Consider the following 13,786-nt stretch of genomic DNA (forward strand, 5'->3'; position numbering starts at 1 on the left):
GAGTTGGATAACAATAAATTAAAGGCTAATCATAACTTCTTCTATTTATAACCAACTCAATTAGTTGAAGGAGATTTAATTAAACTCAAAATATGCTAGATATACTAATGAAGAGAAACCAAGACATTCTCAATTAAATATTTTATAGATGAAGCAAGTGTTGCAATCAAATCAATCAGGAATAAAAGCAATCTTTTGTTAATGTTACAAAATGTTGTCCAAAGCTTTTAACACTAATCTGTAGATTGAAAACATATCATAAAAGAGTAGAGAAAACGTAAAGGGAACTATTTGTTGTGGCTTTCACTGACTTGGTGAAACTGAAGCCTCTCCCCTCATTACCCTACAAGGTCCATAATAGCATTTTGACTTCATAAGAGGCACTGCTTTCGCAGGATGATCATTCCAATTCTTCTCGTGCGCAAAAATACCCAAAGAACTCTTTTATATAATTACTAGGTATGGCCACGTGCGATGCACGTGGTTTGAATTAAAATTTGAATGTTTAATAGCTTTGAAGTAATATGAAAAAGTTTGAATAAAAAATTTGCTAAATTAGTTTTTTTAATTAACATTTTTCAATTTGTTTAGAAGGATTTAATCTTAAATTATTAACAAACATAAACAAATTAATCATTTTATCCAAAGTTTTTCATAAATTTAATATACAAATCGCATCATAAAATATCCGGTGTATAGATGTCCGCTGTATCATATATATTCTAATGGAATTGACCTCAATCCCTAAAAAAACAAAACAATCATATATGTTTAAAAGCATGATTTCAAATATATAAAAAATGACCAGAAAATTTAAAATAAATAAATAAATAAAAATAACATCAATAATATAAGTAACATACATTGAGCTTACCTATTTGAAGAATTTACTAAACTCAACAATTCATGAAATACAACATTTTTGGTCAATGTATAATCATAACCATAATGCATGCCATACCACAACCCCTGACACCTGTATGGCAAAATAAAAAAAGAAGCATAAAATGTGGATCTCACCAGTATGGCAACTGTTGAAGATCAAATATGTGATGGAACATTTCTTCATTTTACATTTATTTTTTGATACATATTGGATCAAAACTAACTGATGTCTGGCCGAGCTAAGTTGTGTCTGGCCGAGCTAACTGATGTCTGGCCGAGCTAAGTTGTGTCTGGCCGAGCTAAGTTGTGTCTGGCCTAGCTAACTGATGTCTGGCAAAGCTAAGTTGTGTCTGGCCGAGCTAACTGATGTCTGGCCGAGCTAAGTTGTGTCTGTCCGAGCTAACTGATGTCTGGCCGAGCTAAGTTGTGTCTGGCCGAGCTAAGTTGTGTCTGGCCTAGCTAACTGATGTCTGGCCGAGCTAACTGATGTCTGTCCGAGCTAACTTGTGTCTGGCCGAGCTAAGTGATGTCTGTCCGAGCTAAGTTGTGTCTGGCCGAGCTAACTTCTGTCTGGCCGAGCTAACTGACGTCTGTCCGAGCTAAGTTGTGTCTGGCCGAGCTAAGTGATGTCTGTCCGAGCTAACTTATGTCTGGCCGAGCTAAGTTGTGTCTGGCCGAGCTAACTGATGTCTGGCCGAGCTAACTGACGTCTGTCCGAGCTAAGTTGTGTCTGGCCGAGCTAACTGATGTCTGTCCGAGCTAACTTATGTCTGGCCGAGCTAAGTTGTGTCTGGCCGAGCTAACTGATGTCTGTCCGAGCTAAGTTGTGTCTGGCCGAGCTAACTTATGTCTGGCCGAGCTAACTGATGTCTGTCCGAGCTAACTTATGTCTGGCCGAGCTAAGTTGTGTCTGGCCGAGCTAACTGATGTCTGTCCGAGCTAAGTTGTGTCTGGCCGAGCTAAGTTGTGTCTGGCCGAGCTAACTGATGTCTAGCCGAGCTAAGTTGTGTCTGGCCGAGCTAACTTCTGTGTGGCCGAGCTAAGTTGTGTCTGGCCGTTTTTGGCTTACGACCACTCGATTCGATCGTCTCTTGAAGAGACACAAGCCAAAGTGATGGAATGGCAGAAACGAGGAACACAAGGAATGGGGCGGGCGAGAAAAGAATGCGTAAAACGATCGGAAAACTTTGAAAGGGCGTAACTTTTGATCCGACCGTCGGATCGGGGCCCATAATATATCAAAAGAAAGGGAATTTGAAGGGGAATGCAGTGGTAGGTTCCCGAAGGGGATGTGTCAGCCCGATTTTCAAAAAAAAACCACTTTTAAGTGCCCAACAAGGGATTTCCATCCATTTGAGGGAAATTCCATTTTTTCTTTTTTAAAATTGGGACATGTTCAGGATTTTAGAATTCGAATTTCGACATGGGGCATCATGGTTCTTGCAGAGGGTGATTCCCCCAAGCCGTCCTTGGGTCGATATGTCCATGTTTTTTAATGTTGTAAAGTGCATAAGAATAATGTCATTGCAATTTTATTGCAACTTATGCTTAAGCCTTGTTGATTGTGTTGATTGCTTAAGCATTGTGAGCCCCATGAGGTCTTGTGTTCGAATCTTAGAAAGAGCAATTATTTTTTACTTTGGTTTTTTTTTCTTCTATAAACGTAAAAACTTGTTATTTTTTAAAGAAATAGCTAAGTTGTGTCTGGCCGAGCTAACTTATGTCTGGCCGAGCTAAGTTGTGTCTGGCTGAGCTAGCTTATGTCTGTCCGAGCTAGCTTATGTCTGGCCGAGCTAACTGATGTCTGGCCGAGCTAAGTTGTGTCTGGCCGAGCTAACTGATGTCTGTCCGAGCTAACTGATGTCTGTCCGAGCTAAGTTGTGTCTGGCCGAGCTAACTGATGTCTGGCCGAGCTAAGTTGTGTCTGGCCGAGCTAACTGATGTCTGGCCGAGCTAACTTATGTCTGGCCGAGCTAAGTTGTGTCTGGCCGAGCTAAGTGATGTCTGGCCGAGCTAAGTTGTGTCTGGCCGAGCTAATTGATGTCTGGCCGAGCTAACTTCTGTGTGGCCGAGCTAAGTTGTGTCTGGCCGAGCTAACTGATGTCTGTCCGAGCTAACTTGTGTCTGGCCGAGCTAACTGATGTTTGTCCGAGCTAAGTTATGTCTATCCGAGCTAAGTTGTGTATGGCCGAGCTAACTGATGTCTGTCCGAACTAAGTTGTGTCCGAGACATGGGTGTCCGATATAAAATATCCGATGTATGGGTGTCCGATATCCGATGTATGGGTGTCCGATGTATCAGCCTCCACCACTTGAATACTTAAAACAGATCTTTTATCTTTAGGTATGGACACGCTCTTTTGAGAATGAATTACTTTCTAGATAAAGGCACCAAGATTGCATCACCAACTCTTAGATGAACAGAAAATCTAGAAAAGCATAAAATTTGAAAAAGCAAAAACCATTATTGTTCGTAAATAGATTCTAGCTTCATCCTTTCAATTTTATTTGTTTTTTATACACCAATCAATATTGAGATGTTTTAGATATTTAGTGAGAATAAATTAATTTTAAAACTAATGAAAACATAAACAATTTATTTTGATTCTAGTCCATTATCATGAAATTTAATTTATTCATGGATTTATATATTAACTAAAAGAAACACAAAAAATAAAAAATGATCATAGGAAATATAAGTACAATCATAAAAACTCATAATTACTATTTTACTTTCGTTAAACAAAAAGTTGTCATAAAATACTTGTGTCATAGATGAATCTATCTTAGCATCATTGCTATCTTCCTAAGATAAATTGCAAGATTTAATAGAAATGTATTAGGTTATACCTAAATCAATTTCTATTACATCTTGCAATGTACAAAATAATAATATTAGTGTAACTATCACAGTATAGTCTAAATATGCTATAAATTCACAAAAGACTGATAATAATCTACTTATGAACTGATAGTAATCTATCATGTCCACATTAACAAAAAGATGGTTCCCATGATAACAAATTAAGCATTGTCTTTAAGCTCGGCAAACTGCTTCCTACTCCTTTCACCAAATTGTAAATGAGAACTTTCAAGATTCAGCGCTATTGGATCTGCCTCACCTGCACTTTTGGAAATCATCAGCTTTAGTTTCTTGAAGTTCATAAATACATGTTGGTTTTTTATATATCAATATGTGATATTGGGTGAAGAACTGAAATATAAATCATATGCATGTGCACACAAAAGCAATGAAAAATGCAAGGATCCATGCACAATGAAATTCATGAACTCACAAAGGAATGGAAAAAATTAAAGTTACCAATTTTGTAGTGAATAACACAATCCTCAGGTTCTTTGTCGTCCCTGATAAAGAGAGTAGGGGGAGAGAAAAGCTGAAAACAAAAAAAAAAAAATAGAAAAGAAAAAAAACCAATGGCATTTAAATACTGAAAACCAAGGAAATAGGCTTTAAAATATTATAAATCAAAATCTTTACTTACATGGTAAGGCAAAGTCTTTTCTGAAGTACAATAATGAAGTCCAGAATTTTGTATAAAGTACACCAACTCTATCCTTACCATACTGTAAGTCATCATAACCATAATGCATGCCATACCACAACCCCTGACACCTGTATGGCAAAATAAAAAAAGAAGCATAAAATGTGGAAGGAAAAGAAAAGCCAAAACGCACGAAAAGTAGTCGTTTTGGAACCATTTTGAACAGTAAAACATGACCAAAACTTGGGAGCTCTTCTCGCTTATAGTATAGACTAAAGGATAGGGCATAGAATATTGTTATACCAGTAAACATCTTATGAAACTTTGCACAACCACAATTGATAAAACAAGGTAGACAAATACATATAACACACACACACACACACAGAAAAAGCTTTATTTATTTCTTACTATCCCAAAACCCAAAAGGATGAATAGGTTGATAAGTGATAGAAAGAAAGTTCATGCTCTTGAACTCGAGAAATAAATTAGAAATTGTTTATCTTCACTTTTGTGTAGAAAGAACAGAAGGAAACCTCACCAATAGGGATGTCAATTTGCCCCGCCCATCCCCGAAACCGCGGTGCACCGCCCCTAACGGGGCGGTTTTTCCCCGAAAATTCGGGGATGCGGGACGGGGAATAATAACCCCGCCCCGAACCCGCCCCGATATATATATATTTATTTATTATGTTTTTTTATAAAATTTTATTTATGTAAAATTATTTTCTTCTTTTTTTTTAATTTATTTTTCTAAATATGTATTTTATTATAATTGTAAATTTGTTCCTTGATGTATTTTATTATATTTTTATTGCATTGTTGTCATTTTCTTTATATTTTAATCATAAAATAATTTTTTTATATAAATTTTTTAAAAAAATATCAATTAAAAAACAAAATGGGGAAAACCGTCCCGCCCCGTCCCCGCCCCGCAAAATCCCCGATCCCGCCCCGCATCTAAAGAAACGGGGAAAATCGCGGGGATGGGATGTAAAATTCCCCGCGGAAACAAGAACGGGATTTTAAAAACCGGCCCCGCCCCGCCCCGTTGACATCCCTACTCACCAATTGGGAAAATGATGACAATGGGGCAATACCAAAGCTCTAAGGTTTTTGTAGTTGAATTTTATTGTTGCTACTTCAGTGGTTGATGGATTTTGGTTGACAGGGAGGAGAAAATTTTTAAGACATTGTTTTGTTTTTAATTTTTTTTTTGTTTTTTTTTGTTTTTTGTTTTTTTGCTTTTAACTAAAGGGTATTATAAGTAAAAGTGGGCCAAAAAAACAAAAAAACAAAAAACAAAAAAAATTAGAGATTAATGGATATGTAACGTTTATATCCTTTTTAGATGCACAATGGGCCAAGAACCTCCTAAAAGAATAATACATCATCTTTTTCTTTTTTTATTATTATTTTTTTAAATCGATCCAACAGGAGATAAGGGACGCATAAACCAAAAAGAAACCCAACCCAGTCAGTGCGACTTTGGACTTACTGCCCGATGAAACAAGACCACTGGGCTAAACGGTACCAACAATGAGGAATGATCCACTGCAAAACACAATACAATAGTTCCTTTAATTTGTAATACGTGTCATATAATTACCGGCGTAAGTTGGTCAACCCTAGGTGAATTCTGCGCAGTACAGTAGAAGAACAATGAAGCAGAGGACCGACACGGCCACTCAGTCGGACAGAAACCCCTAAAACCCCTAACAACCCACAAAACCCCTCCAAGTATGCTTCCATTGTAGAAACTAGAAACTTAACTGCGGAAAATGCCACTTTCTGTGAAGCCTTAAACACAGAGAGAGTGGAAGAAGAATAAGAAGAATAGGAATAAGAAGAAGAAAGAAGAAGAAGTACAAGATGCAAGAAGAGCAGGAAGGACCGCCCAATAGGGAGCTTTATGCACTGCTTCATATCTCGCCGGAAGCCTCTGATGAGGAAATCCGAAAAGCTTATCGGCAATGGGCCCAAGTTTATCACCCTGATAAATATCAAGCTCTCCATGTATGTTTCACGCCCACATACCATCTTCCTCTTCTTTATATTTTCGCCCCCTTATTTATTTGTTTTTATCAAAATCTTCCTCCTATTGGGTGTGTTCTGAATTGTTTAGTTTCTGGATTGAATATGGTCTTTTGGGTTTTTCTTGCGTATTATTGTGATTCTTTGCGTGATATGAGTGATGGGAAATGCAATGTTGCATCTACTTGGTGGTGCAAATTTTTGTTTCTTAAGTTATTCTGTGATAAATCAGTGGGGTTTGCATTTAAAAACATTTTTATTGAAGGTTGAACTACTTGTTGAATCGAAAGCGATGCCTTGGTTAGCTTTGCAATGATGTTTTTGTGTGTTTTCTGCTAGTTGAATTATTTCCTTTTAGATTATAGTCATGGAAGAGGGTAATTGACCACTTTAATCATTCAACATTTGCTTTTTAGATGAAAGATATTGCCACGGAAAACTTCCAGCGGATATGTGAAGCCTATGAGATATTATCAGATGAGAATAAAAGGCAAATATATGACATTTATGGTATGGAAGGATTGACTTCTGGCTTGGAACTTGGTCCAAAGCTGAACAAAGCAGATGAGATAAAGGAACAGCTTGAGAGATTAAAGAAAAGGAAGGAAGAAGAAAAGATTTTTGCACATTTCCGACCTTCTGGTACAATTCTGGCCAATATGTCTTTGCCAGACTTTCTACGCGGTGATGGCTTCATGAGAGGGTACATCTCAGTTTAATTTTTTTTTTTTTGTTGTGTTCTGTTCCTTCATCTGATTGATTGTCCTGAATAATACCCACTTCTGTGTTTCCTAATGAACCTGGAATATTCTATGACTATATTTCTCATAAAGTTTGCCAATATTCTTTGACATGCACATGCATTTATGGATTGCTCTTATAGACACAGGTGCCGACAGATATTCCACACTTATTGTCTCTATTTCTATGCATACTTACTGTTGGATCTATGAACAGTTTATATATCTAAATCTGTATGTTATACTGTATATCATCAAGTTATCATGATCATTTATATCATAGAACATTGCTTGTAATCTCTTAGAATCTTATCAATATTGCATTTGTCATTTATTTATTAATGACACTTATGTAATACATGCAATTTTAGGTTTTGGTGAAGTTTTCTATGTACTATCATTTGGTGTTTCATCTGAAAACTCGTGTGTTTATCTAAATGCCAGAATGGCTATGTCAAGTGAAGTTCAATCTAAGATATCAAAGCTCGATACTCTTGCAATTGCTGGAAATTTGGAAGTTAAAGGAAATTCTGGTGGTGGAGCTGCTACTGCTGTGTTTAGACATCAGCTTTCTTCAGTTTCTTCCATTGAGTTAATGGCTTCTGCTGGTTTACATGCACTAGTTGGGGTTCAGGCATCTCGGTATGCTTATTTCTTTTGTACATCCATTTGAATTTTCAGCAGTTTGCTGGTTTTTTTTCTATGTAATCACTTCTTTGTCCAGTCACACATCTTTACACTCGACTGCAACAATGGGGATTGCTATGTCTTTGAGAGATGGGTCACTGAATCTTTCCAATTCCTGGACACGCCAACTGTCTGAAACTGCAACTGGAGTTGTATGATTTTTCAGTTTCTTTCTTTTTCATACTTGGCTTATCTTAGCTTTATACGTTTTCTCCTATTTTATATATTTGGCAAGAGTTACGCATGGCTTGTTTCACAATATGGTAAAATGCTGTTGGAAACATGGAGGTTTCAGTCTGTATGCCGATTTTATCTTTTAGGTTACTAGGGATATGCAAGTTGTCTTATTTGGTATGGCATATATATATATATATATATACATGGCATATATATATATATATATACATATATATATATATATATTTTGAGAGAATGGATACAGAATGAAGTAAATGGGCTGGGAAACTATAGATGTAAAATCTTCCTGTGTAATTGCAAGCTATAAAAGAAAATTGGAAAAAAGAATGTTTGAAGTCTTTGTTTTTATTTGTGTTTTAACTTTTTCCTCGGTGCTAATCTCTTTTGATTGATATTGGCTTTCCACTTGCTTGTTAACAGGTACAGCTTGCTTTAGGCCCAGAATCATCTATTTCAGTTGGATGGCAAAAAAAGGAAGAGAGAAATTCTGCTGCTGGAGAACTAAAGGTACAGCTCCCCCTGCTAATTAGATGAAACCATTTATGGTCTCTCCAAATGCCTCATGATCCATAAGCATTTTGTCAGGTGATTCAGTTCCACTTTGCCTCTATATTCATATTCTATTCTGCAGTTTGGCACAGGTTCTTTTGGAGCATCAGCTCATTATACTCATCGTTTTTCCTCAAAATCTCATGGTCGAATTGCAGGCAGGGTTGGGAGGTATGCAAGTAGGAGTGATGTTCTAATTTTAAGGCTTTTCTGCCTTCATTTGGTTTTATTACTGCATAAATCCAATTTTCAAATATATTTCTGAGTTATATTTAGACAACCATAATTAGTAGCTGATAAAGTAATATTACTCGTCGAGGTGGTGCTAGTTTGTGTTTCTGTATCTTAGTACAATTCTTATGTGACTTTAAACATTACCATTACAGCACTGCTCTTGAAATTGAAGTTGGTGGGGGAAGGAAATTATCCAACTTCAGCACTGTGCGAATGTTGTATTCGATAGGAATTCAGGTAATAAACAGAAGATTCATTGATTACATTGCATTGTTGGTTTGCTATTCTCTTTGATGGCAATTATATGGTGAAAGCCTGATATCTGGAAATGAGGACTCAACAATATATCTTCCATATTAGCTTCTTCATGGTTGATATTGATCAATTTCTGCTGTTTATATTTCACTAAAGAACTTCAGTTTTATGACAGTATGAAATACTTGTTTAACTTGTGGTCATCTTCCATTTTGTTGGCACAGGGTATCTTTTGGAGATTTGAATTGCATCGTGGGGGGCAAAAGTTAATTGTTCCAGTAAGAACAATCTAATTCTATTAACTTGCTCTGGTCCTGTATATATTTGAGACAGAAGTATGAGTTTTGAGATTCGTTAGGCATTTTTATAAGTACTTGTACGCATCTGTGCCATCTGCTTTTGTATCCTTTCCAAGGTTTATGGAGCTCCTTTATTACTTGATTGTATAAATTGGACCAACGGTGTCAAAAAGGGACTGCTTATTTTCACCTTGGTGTATTTTTTTCTGTTTCTTCGTAAGCCTTTCATTAACACAATAGAACCAATGATTATAAGTTTTTGAATTTTTTATTTTATATGGAAACATAACACTATAGATGGTCTCTTAAAGTTGATAAATGACTTTACATGTACTTGTTTATAAGACTACTACAGAAATATAGGGAGATTGTGGCCCAAAAGAATTATCTTAAAGATTCCATGGCGTTACAATCTGACAAGTAGTGTCATGCTTTTAACCATATGAATGGCAATGGAGATGTCTTTTGTATGTGTGGTGATTGAGTGTAATTATCCATACGCATAGTGGGTAATGTAATGATACCTGACATGGAAATTTCTTAGTAGCATGGAAAGTAGTCTGCATCATTACTTTTCAAATCTTTCATATTGTTGAATGAATGATCGGTTTATTGTTATTTCTTTTTCTTTTTCTTTTCTTTTTTTTTTTTTATTATTTTTTTTAATTTAGTTTTTACCTTTTCCTCTGGTTAAAATATGCATGCATTTGTTATTATTTTTAAAACTTTATATTCACGAAAACAAGTAGCTTTTAAATCTCAATGAACATATAATTCTTTACAGATTATGAGAATGAGCTACCAAGCTGGGCTTTGTATGGTGCAAATTTTCACCATTTTTCCAATTATGTTCTTCTATTTTGATGTCTAAGCAATTTAGGTGATCATATATCATTATGTCTATCTAGTTTCCAAAATTCGTTGCTTTCCTCTTTCAAGAGGAAGCAATTATTTTTAAGCTTATATTATTCCTTTAACGTGTCTAGTTTCTGTTTCTCTTGTAGCCTTCTAGAAACTAGAAGTAACATGAAACGAACCAGATCAAATTCGATCTTACTGCTAATGTCTTTCACATGCAGATTTTGCTTTCAAGGCATTTAAATCCTGTCTTTGCAACTGGAGCACTCATTGTTCCAACATCAGTTTACTTTCTACTCAAGGTTATTGCTGTTAACAAACGTTATTATTGATTATCTATTTAGAAGTTTGAATTTCTCGACAAGATAAGAGGTTACTAAAACTTCAACTGAAGGATATCTTTTTAATATTAATTTTTCATTTGTCTTATGCTGAGGCCTTTGATGATAGTGTGCCAAGTGGAAGTTGAAATTGTGATGCAAAACATTATACTACCATAGCAGAAACTGTTTTCTTCATTGGTCATCACACTGTTTTATTAAAAAAAAGTCAGATAAGAATCAGAAAGGGATTTCAAGACAGGATTTTGATTAAATCAATTATCTAATCTGTGTATGATCTACTAATTCTGCATGCTTTGTCTTTGTTTGCAGAAATTCATTTTCAAACCATATTTCTTGAAGAGGGAAAAGCAGAAGGCCTTAGAGAATATGGAAAAAACTTCTGCACAGGTATGATCACTCATATGCCTGGCCTAGATATGGTTTATGCATGCTTTATGATCTTTCTATATTGATTATTATGATAACTTTGTTAATGCCTGTTCTAGATTTTTTAAACACAATCAATCTTTTTGTGTATATGTTGATCGATATTCTTAATCTTACATGTGGATATTACACTAGAAGCAATATGCATGTCAATACAATCCTTCTTGATGTGTGCATGGAAAATCTTCTGTACTGGTATTTAATTAATGATGCATTTTCACAATCCTTAAATCTTGAATTTATTAGTTGTTTTGTTTAAATTTCTATGAAAAACTGTTCCATTGCTTACAGTATGCGTTGGGGTTATACTTTAGGAGTGCTGATTGTGTGATCGTTTCTTGTATGGTTGGTGTATCATATTAAAATACCAAGCTGTTTCATCATGGTTTAGAGAAGTGAAAAATTTCACTTCCTGCTTGGTATAGGTTAAAGAGGCAAGAGCGGCAGCAGAGAAAGCTCAGCAGTTACTGCAAAATGTAGCAAATAGGAAAAGAGATAGGCAAATAGAAAGAGATGGACTGGTAGTTACTAGAGCTTTATATGGAAATCAAAAAACTCTGAAGAAAAGAAATGAATCAACAGAAGCAAACAATGAATCATCTTCACAGGTCATAGATGTTACATTACCTCTGAATTTTCTAGTCAGCGATTCTGGGCAACTTAAGGTACATTTCCTTAATTCTGATATCCACCATGTGTTTTGATTGTTAATTATGAACTCAATCTGTGTCTGGTTTTCAAATGTTAGTTCACACACTTCACTGCAAGTTTCACAAGTAGCATTTAATTGTGCTCAAGGGAGAAAAGTTGATTGGCTTGTCTTTTTCGCATGATTCAATTTTTAATTTCATGTTCGTTTTAGCTAATATCTTTAATACTTTTCTCCACTTTTCATCACTAATCTAATGATAGATTATTCAATCCATGAAAAATATTCTTCTTTATGACTCAGTTTTAGCCTATGGGAGCCAAATGCGCATAATTGATATCGAACTAGTAAAGGTGGAGGCTGAAAAATTTTGATTATGCAAATGAGAAGGCATCTGGTAACATTTTGTTTGTACTGGTAATAAAGAACATGAAATGAAAAAAAATGTAAACTCTTCCTGTATTATAATAAACGTTGGGGAATGACATTTTTTCAGATACATCCCTATATTAAACTATTATGGTTAGAGAAAGAGTTAACTTCCAAATAGGAGAATTCATCTGTAATCTATTATGAATACAAAATACAGTTTTCCATCCAAATTTCAATTTGTTAGCCAAACCATTATTAATATGTAACAAAATAATTTCCTTCATGCTTTAAGAGATTCTACTTTTTCTTATCCAAGCTGCTAACCGTTGACAATCCAGTTTTGTCAGTCTTTTGATCTACTATATGGTTTTTCTCTGATTGATCGTTGAACTTGTGTGCAGCTTCACGAAGGAGTAAAGAAGGCGGGCATCATGGGGTTTTGCGATCCATGTCCTGGAGAGCCTAAGCAGTTGTACGTGGAGTACACTTATGGTGGTGGGAGATACGAGGTACTCAATTTCTTCTCCTATTTTGTGCTTATGAAGTTTTGCTACTTGTATGTTTGACCTTGTAAGTATTTCCATCAGGTGCTGGTTGATGACTACGGCGAGTTGCTAATACCTCAGGAAGGGCACAGAATCTAAATACCATTCATAATATTTGAAGCAAAACCAACTCCTAGAGTGACCTCTTGCAATTTTTGCATGTTTCTCATGCCTTTAAGGGGTACCTCAATTAGAATTTTTTTCTTTTTTCTTGTTTCTTTTTTTTTTTTTTTCCCCCCAATCACACATTATATTCATTTTGTCCTGGAATGTTGTGTTTAATAAGTTACTTGAAGGACAAACTTTATTTCTTTTCGGTGTGTTTACTTTGCCAGTTAAAATAAAAGTTTGTCCATAGTTGATGCAGTGTTCTACCGATTTCTATATGTGATTTGCATGACTAGGCAATCAACTTGGTTAAATTTGGATTAGACTGATTGGTTGAGAAATCCAATGGTATTCATCCATGGAATGAACAAAACAATTGAATTATTAGTCATAAGCAGAATCCTAAAGCTATAATTCGGCTAAAATAAATGTTATTACCATGCATTATGACCCACTAAGATAATTACTAAAAGGTACACTAAATTAATTAACAAATCATTTTAGGTTTCTTGCTGAACATATTTTATGTAATTTGTAGGATAACTCATTTAGAAACTGTAAGAACGGGATGCTTGTTTTTGTTTTTGCTTTTTGTTTTTATTTTATTTTTTGCTCTTTATTATTATTATTATTTTTTTTTGGAGATTATAATGGCTTTATATAATATATACGTTTATATATATATATATATATATATATATAAGTTATACTTTTTGCAATTTAATTTATTGAGACAGAAAAGTGATATATTAATATGATAACTAATAAGGAAAATTATTTATCATTGAATTTATAGAATGTTCCATAAAAACAGATAGAAGTTTCTTTAATAAAATAAACTTGAAGCAAGAAGAATTTCTCTAGGATAATATAGAAAATCTTTGAGGACAGAGGTTATTTGGCTATTCACATCTTTTAAGTTCAAGATTCTGTTTTTGACTTTGTTCGGTGAGAAAGAAAATTGAACAACTTCAAAATCAATATTTATATTTCTGTTGTCTCCAAGTTTATTGTTTCTTGTCCAAACTACATGACCATAACACATTCCATAACACATTCCACAATGGGTTATCCTTGTACATAGAAACATTGTCACTCCT

The 13,786-nt window shown here is 34.9% G+C and overlaps 1 protein-coding gene across 1 annotated transcript; it reads left to right on the plus strand.

Annotated features, from left to right (window-relative positions):
• Nucleotides 1-6,042: 6,042 nt before the first annotated feature.
• On the plus strand, nucleotides 6,043-12,962 carry LOC107430290 (chaperone protein dnaJ 13). The gene is made up of 13 exons (XM_016041121.4): nucleotides 6,043-6,404; nucleotides 6,839-7,125; nucleotides 7,607-7,804; nucleotides 7,887-8,001; nucleotides 8,468-8,554; nucleotides 8,679-8,767; nucleotides 8,983-9,067; nucleotides 9,310-9,363; nucleotides 10,464-10,544; nucleotides 10,896-10,973; nucleotides 11,438-11,677; nucleotides 12,435-12,542; nucleotides 12,621-12,962. The coding sequence occupies exons 1-13, from the start codon at nucleotides 6,261-6,263 to the stop codon at nucleotides 12,675-12,677; spliced, it is 1,623 nt and encodes a 540-aa protein (XP_015896607.1). The 5' UTR covers nucleotides 6,043-6,260; the 3' UTR covers nucleotides 12,678-12,962.
• The last annotated feature ends 824 nt before the right edge of the window (nucleotides 12,963-13,786 follow it).

Source organism: Ziziphus jujuba, chromosome 6 (genome assembly GCF_031755915.1).
Source record: "Ziziphus jujuba cultivar Dongzao chromosome 6, ASM3175591v1".
Lineage (NCBI taxonomy): Eukaryota > Viridiplantae > Streptophyta > Magnoliopsida > Rosales > Rhamnaceae > Ziziphus > Ziziphus jujuba.

Excerpts from the sequence above, each read along its gene's own strand:
- LOC107430290 (XM_016041121.4), top strand. The coding sequence starts at position 6,261 with ATGCAAGAAGAGCAGGAAGGACCGCCCAATAGGGAGCTTTATGCACTG. Across the intron at positions 7,805-7,886 it reads GTTGGGGTTCAGGCATCTCG|TCACACATCTTTACACTCGA; the intron begins GTATGCTTATTT and ends TTCTTTGTCCAG. Across the intron at positions 9,364-10,463 it reads GGCAAAAGTTAATTGTTCCA|ATTTTGCTTTCAAGGCATTT; the intron begins GTAAGAACAATC and ends TTTCACATGCAG.